The following is a 25591-nucleotide window of genomic DNA, read 5'->3' as shown; positions in this document are numbered from 1 at the left end:
CCTCCTGACTATCAAACGAGCCACTCACTTCAAGGAAAGAGCTGCAGCATAGGATTCCTCACCACATGATACTAAACAGCATTAGCACAGAAACGGGTGACTTTCATGCTTCTCAAATTATTTTCTTCTAGAACACCTGAAGATCACAAAGCCAACACTTCCACTTTTAAAAAAGAGTTGTGTGTGCATGTTTTTTTAAATAACCGTAGTCAGGGCAAGAAAAGGCAAACAGTATCTTTATTGTGTGTAGCCCTAACAAACATTCACTGTGTGCACATTCCAGCAGAGAAAGACAAAGATCTTTGTTCAAAATATGTTGAAATAAAATAGGTAAACAAACTCCATTATTGAATACACAAAAGGAATGTTAAATATTACTCGTTCACAGTCGAGGGCGAAGTAAAAAGGAAGTCAAATAATCATAACGATGTTTTGTCAAAATAGCAAATGTAGAATATAGATGCAGGCAAAGAGCAGCTCCTAAAACTCAGGAGTGAGAGGCTAGACGTAGGGTAGGTGACTTAAATACCACTCTGCTTCTTGGAACTTCCCTCTGAAATCACCCCAAATTCCAAACCGGGCTCTTTCAGAGCACAACAGCCCGATGTGACCAAACTCCCCATTACTTTTGTGATATTTGGCAACTGAATGAGATGGTTTAAAAGGAATCAATTTCTCACTGAGACAAGACATGTCTGGACCCATTTCTCCTGGGGAAGGAGTAATAAACATTAACATTCTGCATTTTAATCTCCTAAAATGGAATTTAACCAGATAGCTATCACTGGAGATTTTAAGCACGAGATACCATGGGTAATGTTATACCTGGCCTGTAAAAAGCATTTTTCATTGCTCCCCATCAGAACTAAATGACTATTAAACTCACCAATGCTCTTCTTTCACAACATGCACATTTATGACTGTTCAGAGAACTTTATAGATTCAAATTATAGGTTCTAATGGGTTTTCGTTTCTGCTTAAATACTCAAGAATTAGACACAATATTTCTTGTCTTTACAAATGTAGAAGTTATGCTGAAACCAAAATTCTTAAGAGTCAGGGGGCCAGGAAATTTTGGAGACCTGGGACATCCCTATTTCGGTGGCACAATTTTCCCCTCATCTGCTTTTTGTGATCCCCAGCCATTACGTGTACAGTATGGTGCGCAGCTGCAGCTCACCGTCCTTGGGAATAAACAACCCAACAGCCGAGGCCAGTTCCAGGGGGCACGGCCAGCCAACAGGGGCAGGCCCCACTTGCTCCAGAGAGGTTTTCAGACCTACCAATGTTGAGACTATTTCGAGAAGTCGAGTCTACCTCTTAAAACAAAAGTCCTTTTTGATGGATTTGGCTAACATACTGTATTACTTTATTGTTTAGAAAAACCTCTGCAAACTCTCACACAAACTCTACCTTTCACTTCAGCTGTTTATGTAGGCAGAAGAAGAATAGTAAATGGGCCCAAAAGTATGTTTTTTATAATATAAAGTGACATCATATCAGCAGTTCAAAAGCAGTCCTGGGTATTGGATGAATTTCATAGATGGTAGAGACAAAGTCTGAAAATCTTTTCCTCTGGCTCTGAGTCCAGATATAAACAGGAAAAGACAACCAATATGAAATAGAAAAACATACCTTTTGCATTGGTGTTTACCCTAAAAATTTCAAAAACACCAATTTTCTTAAGACTATCATTTTTTAATGTTTCTTACAAACCAGATGTTTTTCATTCACTTTTGGAGACTGCCAACACACTTTTGATTGATCCAAGTTATCTTCCGGTTTAGTTTTAGCTTGAATGTTCCCTTTCCAACTCCTCAATACTCCTTTGTTCTTTACTTCTATCCCAATATAGTCCCGTGCAATCATCCAACTTATACCAATTATATACCAATTCTTATTCAAGGCAACCCTTCCTTGCCTTCAAATGAAGGAGCATCAGTAGTTCCAACACTTTTGCTACATAATAAATAAAGATTTTTTTTTAATAAATTGTCTTAAAGAGGCATCTTATAATACATACAAAACATTTTCTAACGATAGAAGCTTGACTATTATCATAAAAGAAATATAAAAGTCAGCCAGAAATCCCAAGACATTACTCGATAGTGTCATATCCAAATGTGCAAAATTGGGTAATATTATTTTAATGAATTCCGATTCAGTCAATTGCTAAATCACAGGATACAAGTCCTGGGTTGAACTTTTTCTTAAATAGTTTGCATGGGCAGACACTATGCTGGGCAGTTTCCTGTCTTGTCAAATCCCTGGCAAGCAGGAAGCAGGAGGAGGTACTGAGCAGGGCCCATGGTTCTTCTTGAACTGCGCTGCTCCCTGCTGCATCTGACAATGGCTCAGCAGCAGACGGGTATCCTCAAAAGATGGGGAGAAAAATCACCACAAGCAGTGGCTGGCAGGAAACAGTGTGCTGTCTCCTCAGGTGTTGCCACAGGGAAAAAACACGTAAAGGCAAATATGCCAAAGAAATCCCTGAACCAACGAGAAACAATAACACAATTCTCGGCAATAATCTACTCTTCATGAAACACTCATCTGAGGGAAAAAAAAAAAAAAGCCTACCAGTTTTTAAATTCTAAATGGAAAAACAACAAAACCACAAATTGCAGTCATGGAGTAAAATGCAGATGAAATGGAAAACATTCTTTTGTCACTATCTCCCCCTTTCAACTGGACGTTATTTCACTGGGCAAACAGAAGATCATATACTGTACCTCTGATCAATTTGGAGTCTCTTACTTTCATTAAAACAGGAAATAAAAAATTTGCTAATCAATACACCAAAAATCAGCAAAAATCCCCGGTAAAGCTCTACAGATATAATTACAAATTTGTACTTTACCAATAAAGATGGTTGAGGGAAAGGAAAAATAAGGAAGGTGGCTAGAAACTGGTGCCAAACCAAAGTAAAGGATGAAGTCTGGTGCTTTTTCTAAACTCCTGTCCTACAGTAGCGTTTTTCAATACTTTTCAGAGAGAAGATTGCTATGAATTCGCCCTATCACTCCAATCCATCTCTCCCTTTCCCTGTTTCTCTCCACTCCAAAAAATGAAAGGGAAGGAAGCATAATTCTGTTCAGGACCACATAGTGGACAAGACGGTGGCAAGAGCTACCTGCTGAACTAGCTCGGGAGGGAGGGAGATGATCACATGGCTCTTTTTAGTTTTAACAAATATGAACAAGGACCAAGGTCATTTGGCAGTTGTGTTTTAAGTTATAAATGCACAACTTACTTCATGAATTAAACCCCTTTTGACAAACAATGAAATAAAGTCAAATTTTAAAATAACAATATTTACTTAAAAGAAAAATGGAAAAAGAAAAGCTTCAAAAGTAGAGTATGCTAATGTGCAAAGTACTGGAAAGCAGGCATTTTTACCAAAGGGCAATGTCGCTAGGGCACATGGACTGCAGTTATTAACAGAAAACAATGAAATACAAAGATGCTCGTGAAAACCAGTGAAGACAGGAAACGTGGGCCAGGACACCAAACAGTGAGCAGGTGCTTCGGGAGTAAGGCTCTGAGGAAGGAGGACCCTGTCCCCAGCTCTGCGGTGGATGCACAGCCAACCATCTAGGCTCCAGGTGGGGAGAATACAACTGGAAGGATTTGAGAACAGGGCACCGCTGCAGCCTCCAAATAAGTCTCTAGCTTCCACTCCCAAGTGGATCTGCTTTCCAGACTTCGACAAGGCCTCCTCAGGAGGATTTGCTTTCTGACGGGTAGTAGTAACGGTACAGGAAACCTAAGAGAATGGCGCCTATGATGGGGAAAATCCAGTATGACCAGCAACTAGAAGTTGGGGGGGAAAGCAACAACATCATGAACATTTTACACCAAACATTCACTCTAATACAACTATTGGCAATAACTGCCTCACATGTAAATTTAATCCTCACAATCCTATGAAATAGGTTCTACTATTAGTCTCATTTTCACATAGGAAATACAAGTTTGCACCCAAAATCACAGAGTGAAGTTAGTAAAGCAGTCTGATTCCAATATGGTAGTTTAAATTTTTCTTCTTTGTGCTTTGTTTTTCCCATATTCACTTTACATTTAACATCTGAACACACACACACACACACTTTGGACACTAATAATTACAAAACACACATGCACACACATTGAACATGTTACTAGTTCTAATAAAGTCATATAAGAGATTTTCCTTAGGAGTTTCAGAACAGTCATCATTCTCCTTAAAATAATTCTTCTTCTCTAATAGAGCTTATTAGCACTGCTGGTTTAAAGGTGTAATTCCATGACCCAAATGACCTGGCTGCCTGTCTACTTAAGACATATGCAGTTTTGGTATTAAAGATTTTGTAGCCGATAAAACCAGCTTAGGTTCAATAATAAAAAGTATTCTCTTTGCCTAAACATGCCTAGCACTTTGTACATTTAAGTATGGCAAAAGCTGCTCTGGACAAGGTTAGCATATAAACCAGGTAGCTTTGTTTTAAAAAAAACAAAGAGTGATTGGGAGGATTAGGTGACTTTACGTTTTAAGTGGAAGTCGCACAGCTCAGCTGAGCTGCAGAGACTGGGCTTGACTCAATAGTAGTTACTTGTCCACACATACAGCCTCTTACTGAGTGTGGTTCCAACTTGATCTAAAAATTACTCAAGGCTTCTTTTGAGATTACTCAAAATGATTAAGACTGTAAAAATTAATTTTGCTAATGCTAAGGAACTTCTGAATGTGCAATAATTTTGGCCAAAAGAAGAATTAACTGTCAAACAGTATTCTTAGGTTACGTCATACATGTAGATTTATGGAAGAACCTCTTGCCAGACATTATGTTGAGCAGAATGAAGTGAATTAAAGGGATACTAACCTTCTGCATGTATCATTTTTCGAAGGGTCCTGAAGAAGATGCATATTCAAAAATGACAAAACAAAAAGAATGAAGATTAACAGAGTACATAAATCTTCTTGAATAACTATATGAACTCTGTAGCTAATAACAGAACTTCACCTTTCATGCAATTTGATGTCTACAAATCTATATGCGATGGGAGTACTGGGAATTTTATTTCTGGTAATATACTGGTATTCCTTAGTGAAGAACCATTAATGAAAGCATAAAGAAATGACCTAAACATTCTTTAGATGAAAAAAAAAATGCTACTGATAAATTATATTGAAATGGACCAATTTGTAGTCACAGCGATACATCTGGTTTAGTAGGGCTTGCCACTGGCAGTAACTAAGATTAAATATTCTGAAAACATATTTTAAAAATAAACTGTTGTCTTGTGATATATAAATTAACTGTGAAATGCTCTATAGCATGGAGTTGTTTTGTGGCTTACAGAAATGAACTGGCTTACTCTCTGAAATCATAATAATTATGATTAGAGACCTTAGGGCTTATTTCATAATGAAAAGGGGAAGAATAAAGTAAATGGAAAGAAAATATCAAAATAACCTTAAAAACAAAATTTTGACAACAAAAAGAAATGAAGTACACTTCATACTACTAGTACAGCATGGATGAACCTTGAGAACATTATGCTAAGTGAAAGAAGCCAGATACAAAATACCACATATTATATAAGTCCGTTGGTATGAAATGTTCAAAATAAACAAATTTAGAGGCAGAGAGCAGATCACCAGTTTCCTAGGGCTCAGGGGAAGAAGAGCTGGAGAAAAATTGAAAATGACTGCTAATGGTTTAGGGTTTCTTTTTGGAATGATGAAATGTTCCAAAATAGACTGTGATTATGGTTGCTGAAAACCCTTAAAAACAAAATTCTGGTGAATTGGATGGGATCCAAATTATCTATATAATAAAAGCCTAAGCAACCATTACAGCAGAATGTCAGTTGGACATCCCACAGGGTCCCAGACAGCGAGAGGGTACAGGACAGCAAGAGGGTGCAGGCCGGGCTGAGGGAACCAGCCCGCCCCTCCTCCCGCGAGCCTCTAGTATCTTAATAAAGCTGTAACTAAATTTTTTAAATTCAATTTAAGTAAATATCAAATGAAGTTATTGATTCCATTAATTAACTGTATACTACAAAAGACCCTCTTACTGCCAGAGGACAATAACCCACTAGTATAGGCTACTGCTGCCCAAAATATCCTCTTTGCCAATATGTAGAAACACTCCAGGGTGTGAACACAGAATATTAACTCTGCTTAACCCCCATATCAGTATTCTCCCAGGATTTTCAAAAATCCTACATACTGGCCTAGATACTTTAGAGCAGACCATGAAATGAGTTTTAATTTCATATATCCAAGACACTGTCATGCAAATGAATACATGCCCCAAACCTGAAAGAAATTAGCCTACAGGCAAGTAAAATTTCCAATAAAAATTTTTAGATAAACTATATTAATATACTACTACACTTCACTAAGACCTTGATGATTACAGTTATCTGAGTCATATCTACTAGAATAGAACAAATTGGGCTAATTAAAACATGTCACAGATCAATCTTTGAGAAATACAACAAATGTTTTACAAATTTGGAAGGTAGTGTTAGTGATGATGGTGTGTGCACCAAGTTAATTTGTAATGTTGCCTTTTAAAAATATTCCACTATAGCAGTCAAGAAATAATTAAATTCCATCAAGAAAATGTCCATGGTCTTTTATGCTTTATCCACATATAAACCAATGATTTGTAAAACAAAAATTGTGGAGTTAGTATATATATTTTTTTAATGGGATGATTTTCAAGGTTTACATGACAGCACTACAGAGTAATAGATGTATTATGATGTTTAATCTGCAACACATTAAAAGCCATATATATAATTCATATAGATGGATTCTCTAGATTTCAATGCTTTTAGCCTCTTTTATAACCAAAACCTTATGTGTGCCAACTAGAGTGAGTCTTAGTGTAGTAAACAAACTGAGAGAAAAGAGAAAGAGAACCAAACCATAATGCTGAAATTGTAAGTTTCTAATATGCAATAATGAAATTTTAAATGTATATGTTTTTTAACTAAATATTTCAACCCCTGTTTGAAAATCAATCCATCCCGCCCTGGCTGGGTGGTTCAGTTGGTTAGAGTGCTGTCCCTATATGCCACGGTTGTGGGTTTGCTCTCCAGTCAGAGCATGTAAGAATCAAGCAATTAATGCATAAATAAGTGGTACAACAAATTGAAGTCTCTCTCTCTAAAAATCAATCAATCAATACATAATTAAAAAAAAAAAGATCAACCCTTCCCTGGAGTCAAAAAGACCAACTTCCCTAACATTAGAGAAAAGAGAAAGAGGCATATTTTCTCTTTAAGATACTGACAGCCAAGTAAATGCCAAACTACAGTGACTCCACTTTTAATCAACTATAATGAAAGAGTTATTTAAGACACTGCTCTTAGTTAGCCAACTACCTCAGCCAAGTTTGGAAAAGAGACAAAATAAGTTATTTTTAAATTTACAAAATTTAAAAAAAAAAAAAAAAGGTTCTATTAACACAAAACCTTCCCTCACCTCCACCCTTCTGGCTTTCTATACAGTTTCCCAATTCTCATTTCCACTCCAAAGCTCTGTGCTGAATCTAAGGAATGTTTAAGTGAAATTCCTACAGTTTATGACTGACTTTAATTTATCCCTTTGGGTGTTCTGGCTGGTTATGTTCTTGCCCACATTTTCATTTACACGCAAGATCTTTGGAAAAGAGAACAGTGACTACTCTGGATCTGGCATGGAAAGTAGTAATTGCAGTACTATATGATTTTAGTTACAAGAGAACAGATCAAATCCAAAGTTCTAGCCAAAGACTTACTAAGTAATTAATATGCATGTTTTTTTATTCTCCAAGGAGTTTGGAATATACTTCCAAACAACCAAACTGCTTTAAGTCTACTCTGATTTTAGTTCAAAATGAACAGAAATTAACATGGGAGAAGAACACACGCTTAAAAAATGGTGTTCTGTCACCATAGGAAATGATGTGAATTATGATTATAATGCATTAAAATATACAGAAGGGGCATTATAAGTGTATCTTTAGCCTAAATAGTTTACATTCAGACTTTCAAGGGTTTAAATAAAAAAGAAATATATTACAATATATACAAGAAGTTTATGTTTTAATTCCTCAATTGGGTGTTTGCTATTCCAAGAGGATTCTAAGTATTTAAAATTAGAAGTGGATTTTAAGCCACAGGACACCTTCAGCAAATTTAATGAGTGTTTGGGTGGTCTGGTAGCTTTTACAGCTTTTTATTTAGAACACGTTGGTATCTATGTGGCCAGTACCTATGAAAAACTCGGGAACTTTTGGCCTCAGACACTACTGGAGAGGATTTTTCCTCTTTAATACAATGGACTTTTACCATGAGCTATCACTATATGAATTTTAGTATTAGGTTCATCTTACAACGTAAAAAGTTTAAGTACTGAAAGTACATGATTTCAACATTTTAATCCCAACAATGACACAGAAATGTGGTATGGATCTTGAGGACAGCCTTCTCATGAAGGTTCTAATCCTATATAATAAAAGGCTAATATGCAAATCGACTGAACGGTGGAAAGACCAGTCGTTATGACACGCACTAACTACCAGGGGGTAGATGCTCAACACAGGAGCTGCTCCCTGGTGGTCAGTGCGCTCCCACAGGGGGAGAGCCGCTCAGCCAGAATCCGGGCTCACGGCTGGCGAGCACAGCGGCGGTGGCAGGAGCCTCTCCCGCCTCCATGGCAGCACTAAGGATGTCTGACTGCCGGCTTAGGCCCGCTCCCATCAGTCAGACATTCCCCGAGGGCTCCTGGACTGTGAGAGGGCGCAGGCCGGGCTGAGGGCCCTCCCACCCGAGTGCACAAATTTCATGCACCAGGCTTCTAGTGTACTAAAATTTCTTTCTGGATGAGAATACTGTTTAACAATTACTGTCTTCAGAGCATATATCACTAGAGTCAGCCCAGTCAAGGAAAAAATATTTCCCTGTCAATAGGGGCAAAATTCAAGAATGAAAAACATCCTCTAAAACAGATTTCTACACAACGCTCTCAAGAACCCACTGTGATACAATATATATGACATTACTGAAAAATTAAAATTAAAACACTCATAGAATGATTCCTACAGAGACCTAAGAGGGAAAAAATTGTTATAACATTGGAGGGCTGATTTAAAATGAATGTTACCTTGTCTTCTAACATCTTGTTTTGTAAAACTACGTATCATTTCTAAACAGAAGGCTACAAGAAGACATTAATCCTTAAGATCCCTCAGCAAAGGGTATTTGGTCTTTCAAGAGTGATTTTGCCATTACATTCTATGATTTATTTCAAAAGATTATGTACAAAATACAAATGTTAGACAAAAACAGGAACAAAGTAACCTGACAAAATTCTTTGGTAAATGGCAATCACTACTCATGTACAGGACTTCTACCTCCCCATTCCACACATAATATGTTATGTATGTGTAATAGAAAACTGTATGCATAACACAAGTAAGTAGCATCTGGGAGAAAAAAAATGTATATGACTTTAAACCCAATGTGTGGATTGCTTCTAGTATTACGTGAAATTTACTGGATTTCAAAAGTTAAACTTAAGTTTAAAAATTAATTTTAAAAATCTTTTAAAAAATGTTTAAGTCTCTATGGAGACAATCTGGTTTTTTTAAAAACAGCTCAAATCCTGTTACAGCAAATGTCATTTCATTAAAACTTTGGTCTATGAAATACTAAATATCTATTTAAAAGAATGAGGAAGGAAAAAAAAATTTTTTTAATAAAAGAAAAAAATGAAAGAATGAGGAAGATCTTTATGAACTGATAAGGAACAATCACTAATATAAAAATGTTTAAGTAAAAAGAAGCAAGGTGCCCTAACCGGTTTCGCTCAGTGGATAGAGCGTCAGCCTGAGGACTCAAGGGTCCCGGGTTCGATTCTGGTCAAGGGCTTGTACCTTGGTTGCGGGCACATTCCCAGTAGGGACTGTGCAGGAGGCAGCTGATCAATGTTTCTCTCTCATCGATGTTTCTAACTCTCTATCCCTCTCCCTTCCTCTCTGTAAAAAATCAATAAAATATATTTAAAAAAAAAAAAAAGAAGCAGCAGCAAGGTGCAGAATAGTATTATGAGATATTTTTTTTAAGGAAGGGATAGCTGCTCTATCTATCAATAGAACAATCTATCCACCCATCCATCTATCCATTAATCTATGCTCTATCAATCGAAAATCTATCCACCCATCCATCTATCCATCAACCTATTTATACTTATGTGTGCACAGAATCTCTCTGGAAAAGTAAACAGGAAAATGGTTGGGGACCAGAGGGAATCACTTTGGTCAAGTTATTGGGTCTAGTCATTGTAATGAGATTTGATAGTGAAGTAGGTGAACTGTCAAGTAGGTAATATCTGTTGAATAAATGAGACATGGTACCTGCTTTTTTGGTCAGGAGAGCATATGCATGTACTTTAATCTCCTGAACTGATGGCAGTGATAAAACAGCTAATCAATAAGTAAATGCATACTCAAAAGAGAGATTTCGTGGACCACAAGGTGTCTAGATTACTTGCAGTACAGTCGGCAGGCAGGCAAACTGGCACAGAAAACACTAAGTCTGTTTCCAAGACAAGTTTTCATAACCAAAAGCAGATCAGAAAAATGTTAAGTCAAATATGAATAGAAGGTCGATGGCTCTCAGCATGGGGACTGATCCAGTAAGGGAGAGTCACAGAGACAAAGAGGTTTTTTAACTAGCTAATTATCTTTGACTGAAGCAAATAAAAAAAATTATCTATTGCCAGATCTGTTTTCTAAGATTTTCAGTTTTAGTATTTTAGTATTTCAGGGCCTTGACCCTCAGGCATTATAATCTCAAAAGAAAACAATGATAACCATCAATTATTTACCTGCAAAAGCAGTATGAAAGGTAGTTTCAAATAATCTGGGGAAAGGTTCCTGATTTATACTCTGAAATAGCAACGTTTGGGTGTTTTTTGTTGTCTTTTGTTATTGAGGGGTGGAGAGGAGTTTCAGACAGGAAAGATATATGGAGCTGTGGAAGGAGAGGTGGAGAAATAAAGGAAGGGAGAAGAAGAAGTAAAATGAGAACTATCCCATAAGGCAGGCTTTTTAAAAAATGGCTTATTTATAGAGGTCCAGAAACTCTTAACCAAAAGAAAGTATTAATAAAATTAACATTACATCTATTTCTTCATGGTGAATATTTAAACTAAGACAAAAATTTTTTTTTAAAGAGACACCTACATCCTAGACACCAAAGTGCCTATTTAAAACCTCCGTAAGAAATAAATCTGAGGGACCAAGAATTTCTTCCTGGGCCTGAAATCAGGTTAAACTACAGCTCTATGACAACCTATGTAGATGGTCTTGAAAATTTCCCAAAAGGCTTTTCTGCTCGCCTGATCTGCTGAAGTACAGCAGTGTGACTGGAACCACTCAACGGCCAGACTCCCTTCTTAATGGAGACTGTCCTTTGGGTGTAACATTCAGGAGGAAAACAGATACTTGAAAACACTGCCTTTAATCAGTTTAACCCAGGCAGGGGCCAAACTACATTTGGAGACTTTTAAATTATTACAGAATTTGGTGAGCTGAAAGGGTTTCTTTTTCATATTTATTACAAAAGGTTCCAAGCCTCAACAGTTTTAATTTAACTGAAACATCTCTCCTTAATTCTTTGACTTACAGAAGGCAGACAGTGCTTTTCACAGAAGAGAATTAATAAAAGTTCCCCATGTTTCCTAATAAAAGACCAACATATCATTCAGCAAAAAATCTGGTGCTTGGCTACCTGGGTTACTTTAAAGGCAAATTCCAAAGTCCTACCTCCAGAGATGATGACTCAGTAGTAATGGAAGCCCAGGAAATATACATTTCAGAAAACATGCCAAAGGATCCAATAGAGGTGGCACGAAGAGCAGAATTTGAAAATCACCACTCTCCATTCCTATTACTACATACTGTATTACCAAGAAAGGAAAATAGCAACAAGAAGCAATTTGTAGACTTCTAGACATTATAATTCCAAAAATGTTTTCCCTTTTTTTTTTTAATGTATTGTTTGATTTTAGGGGGAGAGGGAGAGAGAAAAACACGGATTTGTTGTTTCACTTATTCATTCACTGGTTGATTCTTGTTTGTGCCCTGACCAAGGATTGAACCCACGTTATTGGGATGATGCTCTAACCAACTGAGCTACCAGGCCAGGGCCTCTATTGTTTTCATAGAAAGGGTGCTTTCATGGTTCCTGTGCAGAAGTGAATCATGGCTCCCAGATACAAGGTGCATCTCTTGTACAAATGGATTATCCCTTGAATCAAATGTTGACCTCTGAGAGCAATGTTTCCCCGACATAGTCAATAAACAAAACCAGGCTAGTTAAAATTTTCTCTTTTTTTTAATCTTCATCCAAGGATATTTTTTATTGATTTTAGAAAGAGAGGAAAGGAGAGAGAAACATGGATTGGTTGCCTACCACAACTTAGGTATGTGCCCTGACCAGGAATCGAACCCCAAACCTTTTGGTGTATGGGACGATGCTCCAACCAACTGAGCCACTCGGCCAGAGCCAAATTTGTTCTGAATTAGAAAAGTGAGGATTCAAGAATGGATGGTATATGTGTTAGGAGGGGAGGACAAACAAACCAACAGTGCTCACAAAGCATTTAAAGAACCATTTCATCCCCCTTCATAAACAATTCAACAGTTCAGAGTAGCAGAGGATAGCAAGACAGAGAGTTAATTTACACACTCTAATTGCAGGGCAACAGATGGCAGACATTGTCAAGCAATCTCGGGTTGAAAGAATTCTTGTGTCTGGGCCAACTTTAACTGCTGTGTCGAACATGTTCAATAATTCCAGCTCAATGAGGAAAGGGAAGGAACAAGGTAGACGGGAGAAAAGGAGAAGGAGCATCACTCCCATGATGTCCTAGGCATCTACTTTTAAACTGCTGTCCCTTTAAATCAGAAGGTAGTGTAATAGCTATCTATCTGATGGACAGAAATCAAGGAAAATTGTGAGGGAAGAAAGGGGGTGAACCACCCAGCTTGTGGGAAGCAAAAAAGGCTTTCCTATTTTCTTCCTGTTACATTATGCAGTGCACATTAAGGTTTCTGCTGTATCACTGAGTAAATGGGAAGGTTGGGCCCATCTGATACGACAAGGTAAAAGGATTAAATTTGGGAACTAGGGACAGAAAGGCCTGTTCTAGTCAATTACTTCCGTCTATAACGCCTTCTAAGACTTGTAAGAGAAAAATCAACTTTTCAATTCTTTTTCCAATACAGACGCAATTATTATCACCTACACTATTTAATGTAAGACTAATAAATTATTTTCTACAACAGAGCTCATAAACTAATTTCTTTCAAAACCATATAGGGCATGGTGTTAGAGTTTCAATTTTTTAAAAAAATTAAATAGAAACATGAACAAATATTTCCTACTGTTCAAGACTCAGCTATTCTTTTTTCCTGAGATGGCACAGAGTCCAAATTCCTGAAAAATAGGATTTTTGCTTGGGGGAAAAGTAAACACTTCTCTTATTAAGATAATTTTTTTAATAAGCAATTCTATGTGAGTAAGTAGAAATAATATAAACACTTGAAACACACAAGAGAAACAGAGGACTTCTTACCTTGCTACCACTTTCAGGTTTAAGGTCATTCTGTTAAAAGAGGAAAACAAATAATATTTTAAGACATATCCCAATGAATGCTCACATGTGCTTGTTTCTAACCTTGGAACATGGAAACGAATTCCCTGAGAGACATCAGGGTCTGCAGAAGGGTAGGCCTGACCCTGAGCAGATCAATGGTACGGTTTAAAAAGTCCAGTTACCATCTTTAGAAAGGAATTTGCAAGAGCAACCAAACCACTATATTAAGTAGAGATGTTATTAATTACATTACAAAAATCAGTCAATCGATTAAACAAGGACATCCACAATCAGTTTCCTTAGCTTTTCAGAGATACTACATGTGTCGCTTTACAAACAAGACGCTGTATCGTTGCACAGTGAGGCCAGGTGATTCTGGAGAAAATTTAGCCTGATGGCTGGGTTGAATGAATTTCCATTGTTCTGTGGCTGTTCCGGAGCTTTCCTCCCCATAAGCACTCCTAGCCCAGTGGGTTCTTACCGGATGCACATCACCGATATAGTACTGCTTTAGCATTTCTCTGGCATCAGAGGAGTGGCCTACATCTTCAAAGCTTTCACTTGCATCTGCACCAGCTTGTTCCAGCAGAACCTCTTCTCCGCCAGGATGCTACAAGGGAAAGATAGTTACTGAACAGAGGGCTCTCTGAAAAGCAAACCAATAAAAGTTACTTTCCTCTCCCCTCTTTTCCCTTCTCTCCCTTTAATGGAACCAATCAATACTGTGTGCCACCTGATAGGATGCAATGGGAAGAACACAGCATTACTTCCATGGTATTTTGGCCAAAAATGCACAATATGGGTATAATTGTGAGGAAACCTAGGATAATTGCCAATTGATAGTCTACAAAACAATTGACCTTTGATCTCCAAAAATATCAAGGTCATGAAAGCTGAGGAAAGCCTGAAGAACTGTTCCAGACTGAAGGAGCTAGAGACAAAATAACTGGGAATGTGTGTGCTCCTGGGTAGATTTCTTTTGCCAACATTATTGAGATAGCTACAGAAACCTGAATGGAGACTCTGGGCAAACAAATACATGAACTCCTTTATTCTATTCTTGCAACTTTTCTGTAAGTTTGAAATGGTTTCCAAACAAAAAGTTAAATAAATAAGTAGTAGAAAGTAGATTCTATCTACTAGTATAACTTACAAGCTATAGCATTACCCTGGACAAATGAAGAAATTTAGATAGCTTAATTTCCTTATTTGTAAAATGGAGATAATGAGTACCTATCTTAACTACTATTGTGTTAAATGAGATAAGGATATGAAATACTTTGTACTCAAGAAGGGAGAGTACAATTTGTATAATGTTATCATCTGTGATTTTAAAAAGCAGATACATATATGTGTGTATATGCATAAAAATTCCCTGGAAACAAGAAGGCGGTAGCTGGGGGACAGGGTGGGAGAAAGACTTTAAACTACAGACCCTTTTGAAATTGTTTCACCTAGTGAAGTATTACCTACTCAGAAAATAAATTTTTAAATGTTTTTATTGATTTATTAGAGAGAGAGGAAAGGAGAGGGAGAGAGAAATATCAATTACTGCCTCCTGCTCGTTCCCTGCCAGGAATCCCAGCCTGCAACCTGGGCACGTGCCCTGACTGATAATTAAACGGCGACCTTTTAGTGCACAGGACAACACTCAACCAACTGAGCTACACCAGCCAGGACCAGAAAATAAATAATTTTTTAAAAGTTAGATTTGGCACAGTCCCTGACCTAAAGTAAATACTCAATAAACATTTACTTACAACTAGCAAATTATTTGACATATTATCTAAAATTGTATTTTTGAACTCTCAAGTAATGCTGTTGAGTAGTTTCTTTTTATAAACTTTTTGGCAGGACTAATATGATCATCCCTGTCTTAAAAATGAATTCAGCTGAAACATAAATATAAGTGTAACCTCCCAGTCATAGTCACTTGCCTATGAGCTCCCTGATGATAAGAATTACTTCTACTTTGTCTCCTAAAGGTCTCCAGCCAGTGGGTTGTCTCCCATGCCAGTATTTAAGCCTGCTGTTTTAAAGAGTAAATGGGGCCCGATAGATAGCCACCACTCATCTGCTATTATATCTGAAACCTCTCAGCTGTATTAAGCTATTAGCTTTGGAATTGTGTCCCAGTTTGCTCTAAGTACCTAAACTATGAAAGATATTTTTCCTTTATAACATATCCCAACTTATTATGTTGCTTTTCAGAGTAAAAGGATAACAAAACTTATTAGTGGCTTGAAATATTTCAGGGAATGATTAAATTTATGACTTCCTACACAGCTCTTTCTATGACAAAATATTTCATTTTCAACAATCTCTCACCACTTATAAACAAAAAAATACTACAACAGAAATAAGTACAATGAACATTTTTAGTGTGTAATACTCGTTTTTCCCATATAGCCACTCAATCTTTTCAAACATTAGTCCATAAATATTATTAGTACTATTTTTTTAAGTATGTATTTTTATTGATTTCAGAGAGAGGAAGGGAGAGGGAGAGATAGAAACATCAATGATGAGAGAGAATCATTGATCGGCTGCCTCCTGCAGGACCTCTACTGGGGATTGAGCCCCCATGCAAACCCCCTCATTCTTAGATTGATGCTCAACCACTGAGCCATGCCAGCCGGGTGGTACTATTTTATGTACTAGGCAGTGATAAAGGTTTTTGTGTTTTTACAAAAGTGAATTCATACAGTATAGACTGTTCTATAGCCTACTTTTTTTTCACTGAGGCCAGGGGGTCAGAGTGGTCCAAAAAGCCCTACATTTAATAGCTCCCAAATGTGGTCTTAATACAGATGGTTTGAAACACACAAAGATTTCAAGGAATCTCAGGGTGGTCCTGCCCATTGTTATCATCACCTTGTGCGAATGACCCACCACTGTGTGTCCGCCCTGCAGCGGAGTGATGAGCTCACTCAGAAGCAAGGATCTGACAGTTAAATCCTAATTCAAAGCACAGTTAGGTAAAATGGAAATTATATCCCCAAGCAGTCCTTCTTCACATGGAAATATTACTTCAACAACCCAGAGGACATATTTTTCAAAAAAATAAAATAATGGGGAAATAGAACTGCCTTCTCCTATGAGTGATCCCACTATGCTCACTGACATAATGAAAGGGAATTAACAAATGTCCTCCCCATTCTTATCTTGGTAAATGGATCAACAAGACATTCTCAAGCTTTGTTACAACCAAAGTCGTATTTCCACTGACCCTATTTTAAGTCTATGCTACTGCAAGGAATCAAACTGCTCACATTAATTGCATCCTGGTGCTTCTGCTATGTATTTGGGCTTCAGAGCATTTACTCTCTTTGGTTCTGGGCCAAGATAATGCCAATGACCAATCAGAAATGACGCAAGAGCAATGTTGGAGCAGCCATGGCCGTGCATGCAGCAGACACCAACAAAATTTTCAAGACAAAGTGGGAAGTTTTGGAGCTAATGGATCACCAGTGGGCACTAGATTATGTCAAAGAGGAACTCATGGTCAAAGATCGCCACTTTGAAAGCATGTTCAAATAGGAATTACAGATCTCTATTTTTTTTAAGACCAAGCACGGATTAGCTCTGCTAGGAACTTGGAGTAGCCCTTCACCGTGTACCTTTTGTTGAGCTGGAGCCTCTCAGAATGAAGAGAATGCATGAGCTGGTGAGCATGCAGCAAGGATCCTTCTGGTTTGAGCTGGGCTCGCATTTATGTTTGAAATTAGAGGAAATGAGGATTATGTGCTGGGTGGCATTTAGGAAAAGGGCTATTTTTTAAATGCTTTAAAATTTCTTTCTGCCCTAACCGGTTTGGCTTAGTGGATAGAGCATCAGCCTGCAGAATGAAGGGTCCCAGGTTCAATTCCAGTCAAGGGCACATGCCCGGAGTTGAGGGCACGATCCCCAGTGCAGGGCGTGCAGGAGGCAGCCGATCAGTGACTCTCTCTCATCATTGATGTTTCTATCTCTCTTTCCCCTTCTCCCTTCCTCTCTAAAATCAATAAAAAATGTATTTAAAAAAATAAATTAAGCCGTAACCGGTTTGGCTCAGTAGATAGAGCGTCGGCCTGTGGACTAAAGGATCCCAGGTTCGATTCCAGTCAAGGGCATGTACCTTGGTTGCAGGCACATCCCCAGTAGTGGGTGTGCAGGAGGCAGCTGATCGATGTTTCTCTCTCATCAATGTTTCTAGCTCTCTATCCCTCTCCCTTCCTCTGTAAAAAAATCAATAAAATATATATTTAAAAAAATATAAATAAATAAATAAATACATAAATATATAAACAAACAAATTTTCTTGCCCTGACCGGTTTAGCTCAGTGGATAGAGCATCGGCCTGCGGACTCAAGGGTCCCAGGTTCGATTCCGGTCAAGGGCATATACCTTGGTTGTGGGCACATACCCAGTAGGGAGTGTGCAGGAGACAGCTGATCGATGTTTCTCTCTCATCGATGTTTCTAACTCTCTATCCTTCTCCATTCCACTCTGTAAAAAATCAATAAAATATATATTAAAAAAAATTTTTTCAATTATAGTTAATTTCCATGTGCAATCGAGCCTGAGTTCTAACCGCAGTAAGCGCTTGTTTTCTTGAGATGCAAACCCCCCCGTAAAATGTTTTAGCTGGTATCTTTATAACTTCCTCTACAACAGTAATAACTTTCATTAATGAAAACTTAAAAACTATGGATGAGCAAAACAAATCTCCCTGTGTTGTTCATTTTGCAACGACAGAATGACATAAAGAACAAATGTGTCAAAACTTGACTCAAATGCTCTTTTTCAGAGTGACTACTCAGGGACAGGACAGATTTTGCAAGCCTTCTGTATCTCTTAATACTGAGCAGGGGAAATCGGTGACCCTGAGACACTTCTGGGTTCAAGTACCTTCTAGATGACCAAAGATGGGTTAAACAATGACTGTACTTAATGCCACTAAACAATGAGAGGTTCTTGGTCTGGAGTTCTGAATATATCAAATCCACTGGAAAAAAAAAACAATGTACTGTCTATAGCCACTCAACTAAAGATCCAGTTATTCTGGATGAGAGTTTATGTATCATTATAAAAGGGGAGAAAGGGCACCTGGCTGGTATGGCTCAGTGATTGAGCATCAACCCATGAACCAAAAGGTCACCAGTTTGAATCCCAGTTAGGAAATTTTGAAGAGGACTGGGCAGAGAAAGATGATAAACCTGGGTAGGAAACAGGAAGAAATAGTAAAGGTTCATAGGTATTTGCCTTTGGATTAGAAAGAGCCTAGTAGCCTAGCCTGCGTGGCTCAGTGGTTGAGCGTCGACCTATGAACCAGGAGGTCATGGTTTGATTCCCAGTCAGGGCACATGCCCTGGTTGCGGGCTAGATCTTGGTGTGGAGCATGCAGGAGGCAGCCAATCAATGATCTTTCTCATCATTGATGTTTCTATCTCTCTCTCTCCCTCTCTAAAATCAATAAAAAAATATATGTAATCTTTAAAAATAACAGGGGTGCCACCTACAAAGTCACCACTACCCAAAGTCTGAATTACTTATTTAATGTCCTTCTTCCCCTACTAGACAGTAAGCTCCATTAGAACAGGGAGGAACTGTTGTCTTATTAATGGCTGTATCCTAGAACATAACATGGCACCTGAAACACAGTGAGATCTAGGGAGTACTCTGCCCTCTTTGGTACATGCTCACCGAAGCCCACATATAAAATAAGTAAAAATCAATTTGTTGATCAGGGCCTCTCACCTGGACAGTGTTGGAGGTTAAATGTCACCTCATGTTATTCCTAGTCTTCCCTAGGGCTGTCACCACTTGGGACTGCTCAAGGAAAGATAGTACTCTTTCTATAGATTTGTTAATTCCACAAGATATGTAAATTGCATTCTTTTGACCAGCCTTGGAGAAATCCAGTAAGAATTGCTATTAGTTAAACTCTGCAGCTTTCAGGAGTTATTCTAGGGATGCATCAAAAAGAGCCTGCATTCTCAGTCTTACTGAAGGCAAGCTCCCGCTTCGCCCTGCACCACAATCACTTATACACAGATCTCATCCTCCCTTTAAGTCCAAGGCAGCTAATTCACCTTTGAATCTTCACAGCATCTGCTATACTAGTAAGCACTCAAAAGATGCTGCAGGAAAATGTACTTTATTAACAATGAAAATAACCACTAACATTACTGAGCTCTTTATACCAGGTACCATGATAAGTCTGTAGTAATTATCTAAATTAACTGTCCCAACAACAACCCTGTGGAGTAGGTACTATTATCTCCAGTTTACAGATGGGAGAGGCCTTCACAGAGCTTATTTGCACAAAGTTACACAACTATTAAGTGGTTAAGTAGGAAACGGAACCAGACATAAACCCCAAAGCCAGCACTCTGCCTTTAGCATTCTATTTCATATATACAACTCACCAAAATTCTCTTCAAAAGACACTGTTAAGAAAATGAAAAGGCTAACTACAGACTGGAAGAATATATTCGTAATACATATACTGAAAGAACTTGCATCTAGATATATAAAGAACACTTTCAAGTCAATAATGAGAAAACAAACAACCTAATTAAAAAATGGGCAAGACTGAACAGACACCTTACAAAAAGACATACAAATGGCCAATCAGCCCTTAAAGATACTTAACATTAGTCATCAGTGAAATGCAAGTTAAAACCATAATTACATGCCAGGACACACCCATGAAAAGCACGAGAATGGCTAAAAGTAAAATGACAAATACCCGGTGTCAATGATGATGGGGAGAAACTAGAAAACTCATGCACTGCTAGTGGGAATGTAAAATGATGTAGCTACTTTGGGGAAAGTTCTCGCAATTGCTTGAAAAGTTAAAACTAAACAAAACATATGACCCTGCAATCTCACTCCTAGACGTTTACCCAAAAGGAATGAAAACATATGTCCACACAAAGATTTGTACATGAAAGGTCATTGCAGCTTTATTCATAATAGCCCAAAAAATGAAAACAACTCAAATGTTAATCAAGAGGTTAATAAACAAGTTTTAGAATATCATACAACAAAATAAAAATAAATAGGGACAAATTGCTGATACATAGAATAAAACAGAGATGAATCTCAGATCTATACGCAAAAGAGTGCATACAGTTTTCTAGTATTCTAAATCAAATCAATGGTTAAATGAGGGCAAAGGTTCTACAAATGTTCTATATATTGATTGTGATGATTACGCAGGTGAGATTTTTGTCAAAACTCAGTGAATTTTACATTTAAAAATCTGTACATGTCCTAGCCGGTGTGGCTCAGTGGATGGAGCGTCGGCCTGCGAACTGAAGGGTCCCAGGTTCGATTCCGGTCAAGGGCACATGCCCGGGTTGTGGGCTCGAACCCCAGTGGGGGACTTGCAGGAGGCAGCCAATCCATGATTCTCTCTCATCATGGATGTTTCTATCTCTCTCTCCCTCTTCCTTCCTCTCTGAAATCAATAAAAATACATTTTAAAAAATCTGTACATTTTATTGTATGTGCATTGGCTCGCAACAGAATTCACTTGGGGGGAGGGGCCAAGATAGCAAAATATTACTAACAACCCAAATGTTTCTCAATAGGAGACTGCTTAAATAAATGACGACCCAGACAACAAATTCTGTGAAAAGTAAGAAGTGTTACAGGTATCGATGTGGAAAGATTCCTGATAGGTACAGTTAAGTAAACAAGCAAGGCACAGACAGTGTGTTCAGTACACTACCTTCTGTTTTAAAAAATAAGAGTGGGAGGGACTATTTCACTTTTGCTTACATATGCAAAACAAAAACCTGGAGAAACACAAACAATAGTAGGTAGCTTTAGGCAGATTGGAAGGCTTTTCACTGTATATTTGTATGATTTATTCAAAAATAAAATCAACCTAAGTTCCAGAAGAAAGGTACCTGGCTCTAATTTCTCTACATCCCATTCCCAATCCTTCCAAATTATATTTAAAATGTGAAAGCAGTTGGCTGAAAAACAGACCTAATACCACCATAGCTGGTTTGGCTCAGTGGATAGAACGTCGACCTGCGGCACATGCCCGGGTTGTGGGCTCCAGCCCCAGTAAAGGGTGTGCAATGATACCCTCTCATCACTGATGTTTCTATCTCTCTCTCCCTCTCCCTTCTTCTCTCTAATCAATAAAAATATATTTGAAAAAAAGAAATAAAATAAACCATAAGTCTTCCCCATCTCATCTACTAGTAATAAAAACCCTATTCTCCCAGACCTTCAGGCCAAAATCTTTGGTGTCATCCTTGACTCTTTTCTCTCACTCCTCAAATCCAATGTATCATTAAATCCTACTGGCTCTACCATCATAACACATCCAAAATCTGACACTTCTCACCATCCTGGACCAAGCCACCATCTCTTGTCCTGCCTCCTTAATAAACTGGAATCCTCAATTCCACCTTTGCCCTCCTTCAGTCTCTTTTCCACAGTGCAGTCAGAGCGATACTATTAAACCATCAAGTCACATCATGTCACTCCTCTGCTCTACCGTGGTTTCCCTTCTCAAAACAAGTCAAAATCCTTTCTAAAACCTGCAAAGTTGATCTGCTATCTCCTGATCCTGATGACATCCATTGGTATCCAGCCACTCTAACCCACCACACTGTTGCTCAAACACAGAACACACATTCTTCCCTCAAGGCCTCTGAACTTGCTCCCTCTGCCAGGAATGCCCCTCCTGCAGATTTCCACATGGCTGGTTCCGTAACTTCTGCTGGCCTTTGAGTCATCGTCTTACTCAAGCCATCTCTTACCTAAGATCATCCTCATACCCTCACCCCAACATACACCCATCCTCCTCTCCTCTGCTTCATTTTCCTTCTGAGCACTTACCACTACCTAACATAGCCTGTATTTTAGTTATTTACTCTGATTATTGTCCACTTCCCATAGATTGTAATCTCCATGAAGGCATGTGTTTAATTATCCACTGCTGTAGCTTCAGCACTTAGAACAATACCTGGCACATAGCACACACTTGGTAAGTATGTGAATAGTAAGTGAATGAATGAATGGGCTTGGAATGAACAAGAAAACAAGAGTAAGAGACTACAGAACAGGAAAGTAAAATGGCGAAATGCAGGTAAAGATCTGCAGCTCAAGGTTTAAGAGAAGCCTTGGCACACCTGGGATGTCTCTGGCTCCATCAGCATGTAGTACATCAGGTCAGCAACCACTTACTCAAGACTGAATTAAAGTTCCCTACAAGCACTGATTCTTCCTGAGAAACTTGGGGAAAATAAATCCACAAATGGAAAACATTATTACCTACCCATTATGAACGATGCTTTAACAGGTTGCACCCCACAACTGAAACTTATTATGAGGCATACACCAAAGGACATAGCTAAGGCTAGAATTCTGAAATAATACCATGTAGACCAGAAAAATCTGAATCTGAATACATCCATGTAGACAAGATCTATCTAAACCGGACTCTGCCACCAATCACCTGGCTGACCCAAATCTCTCTGAACCTGTTTCTTGTCCCCATTTAAAAAAAGGCAAAAAACAAAAACAAAAACATCACTACCACCCCAGGCACTCTCAGCTAGCTATTTTGAGGATGAAATGATGGGAAAGTACTTTTGAACGCATAAAATGCCATACACCATATAAATGCAAGAAGTGACTAAACTTTATTTTATGTTAACGTATTGGTCACTAGGAAGATTTATTAAAAACAATGTCCTTTGGGGGAAATTTTACGTTTTAAAGGTTTTTATAGGTTTATGAATCAGGACGTAGAGATTTTCCTCCCTAGGCCCCAAATTAATAGAAAAAGTAACTTGTATATTTGCTTTAGAGAAAGAACTAATAGAAAGGAACTTCTTTCTCGGTTACATTATGCAAGAATTCCTTGGAAATTCATCTATTGCTCAAAATAAAATGACACAAACCAACATATAACAAAATATGTGTATATCAAAGCCTCAGGGATTGGGGGCCCAGGGAATGACTGCTGCGAAAAGAGCAAAAGGAAACTCTTTAGAGTGGCGAAAATTGAGTGGCGAAACTTGAGGTTGTGATTACATGGGCGAACACATTGTCAAGACTTACCTTTTAAGTGGGCACACTTCATTGAGTGCAAATTACACCCCAATTAAGTTAGTTTAAACAAATAAACCTCTAGGTTTAGGTTGGGGAAAAAAAATCACTCGGTTGTACATGATCTCAAAGGGGACTTATGTAATATCTAACAGAACACCTTGAAAAAGTAAGAGGATGACAGAACCTGAGTCAACGGCCAAAGAGAGGTCAACTCAGGACCCTCTGGCCTCAGGTGAACTCAAGTTAGAAAAAAATGAACGCAGCATAGTGGAGGGAGGGGTGAATCTCAGCTTCTTATCAAGAAAATGAGAAACAAAAAGGGTGTCACTTCAGAAGGCAGCGTGAAAAGAGCGGAGGCTCATGTGGCTCTGGGTCGGAGGCAGTGTGCGGCCTTGGGGGTCCTCAGTCTCTCTGGGACTCAGTTGTCCCTTCTGTAAAATGGGGATCACAACGCTGACGTTCACCCAGCACACAGTAGGTGCTCGATCCCTGATAAGCAATGCACGGTATTACCCAAGGCACCAGAATTCAGTGCTGACTGGCCGTGTGTGCGTGTATAACCCCCCACCCCGCCCCCGGCTTCCCCCTCACAGGGTGGTGGCCCCTGGCAAACGCTTTACCGCCCTCAGCCGGACGTCCATTCCCTCCGACACGCACCCCTGGCGGCCTTTCCTGGCCCGACCACCCCTCACCCCGCAGCTCCAAGGGCCCTCCCGCCTCCCGGGCCCCACCTCGTTAAGGAAGCGGGTGATATCGTAGACTCGCCCGTGGATCACCAGCCAGATCTCCTTCGAGGAGTTGCGCTCCGCTACCTCCTCCAAACGGTAATAGGTGACGGGGGTCTCCACCCCTGGCCCTTTCCCATCGCTGCCGCTCGCTCCCGCGGTCGCCATGAGGCCTGAGATAACCTGCTCTACACCACTCCCCGCTTTCCGCCGCTAACTTCCTCCAGGTGGACCCGGCGCTCGGCCCTCCCCGGCTTCCGTAACCGGGACCCACAAGGCCGTCGGAGGGATCCTGGCCACAGCCAATCACGCTTCCGACCACTTCTTGGTTCGCTTTCTTTTCACCAATGAAACGAGGAGTTCTGTTTAAAGTCCCGCCCACTCCCCGCCTGTGCCTCAGGACGTAGTCCTGGTTCGAGATCCACTTAACCAATCAGAATCGCCCACCCCCTCCAATCTCGTCCGTGGACTCTGTGATTTGGGGATGGGGCCTAGTGGGGACACGTGACAGGTGTCACTCAGGAGAGGTTTGCCCTGCGCTCGGCGAGCCGGCCCGCAGCGTCCTGAAAGGGTCTCCGTTTTCCCGTCGCCCTTCCCTTCGCCCCGGGTCCCTCCTGAGTCCCGCTAAGCTCGTCCTCCCGCCTCCCCCCATCCCCCGCCCGCGCGGCCTGCATTCCAGCCTCGGGTTTACGGCTTTGCTTTGCATGAGACCTGCCGAATCCCGCCTGAGTCTCAGTCTCCGCACCAGTAGCATGGGCATGATAATTTATAGAAAAGTGTGGCCGATTCGGTGCGAGAGTATGTCTGCAGAGTTATTGGCACGCGGCGATCAACACATAAGTGAAAAGGCGGAGCTGCTGGCTGGAAGCCTCGGGACTGCCGCACGGGGTAGGGGGTGGAGAATCCCCAGTTTCGGCCGCTGCGAAGAATGATTTTGTTATATGTCAGTTATATCTCAATAAACCTTGAGGCTGGATTGATTTTTAGGCGAATTCTTTGGCGATCAGAACACACCTACGCTGTTTTCGTTTCCGCCTGTTCTAAAATAGAGATTGCCTCAACTGTCACGGGCCCGAGGGCCCCAGCATTTAATAACAAGTTTGGTTAATGTGCAGCGTTATGAGCTGATCATGTTTAACTGACAAATTGTTCGTGG

The 25591-nt window shown here is 39.4% G+C and overlaps 2 protein-coding genes and 1 pseudogene across 2 annotated transcripts in view; 1 reads left to right on the top strand and 2 right to left on the bottom strand.

Annotated features, from left to right (window-relative positions):
* Positions 1–219: 219 nt before the first annotated feature.
* On the bottom strand, positions 220–24695 carry LOC102434193 (cytochrome b5 type B). Its single transcript, XM_006091157.3, has 5 exons — positions 24442–24695; positions 14127–14255; positions 13625–13654; positions 4863–4891; positions 220–3813 (listed from the first exon to the last, which is right to left on the bottom strand). The coding sequence occupies exons 1-5, from the start codon at positions 24601–24603 to the stop codon at positions 3720–3722; spliced, it is 444 nt and encodes a 147-aa protein (XP_006091219.1). The 5' UTR covers positions 24604–24695; the 3' UTR covers positions 220–3719.
* NIP7 (NIP7, nucleolar pre-rRNA processing protein) overlaps positions 14127–25591 on the bottom strand; it is a 69643-nt gene continuing 58178 nt past the window's right edge. The window contains exon 6 of the transcript XR_002829859.1: positions 14127–14255. The gene's annotated coding sequence lies outside the window, so the exon portion shown is untranslated. The remainder of the gene's footprint in view (positions 14256–25591) is intronic.
* Positions 14444–17275, top strand: LOC111826531 (annotated as a pseudogene).

The sequence above is a fragment of the Myotis lucifugus genome, unplaced genomic scaffold (assembly GCF_000147115.1).
Source record: "Myotis lucifugus unplaced genomic scaffold, Myoluc2.0 scaffold_88, whole genome shotgun sequence".
In the NCBI taxonomy this organism is placed as follows: Eukaryota; Metazoa; Chordata; class Mammalia; order Chiroptera; family Vespertilionidae; genus Myotis; species Myotis lucifugus.
The sequence above is the reverse complement of the archived record's forward strand: the minus strand, read 5'-3'. Positions and strand labels throughout refer to the sequence as shown.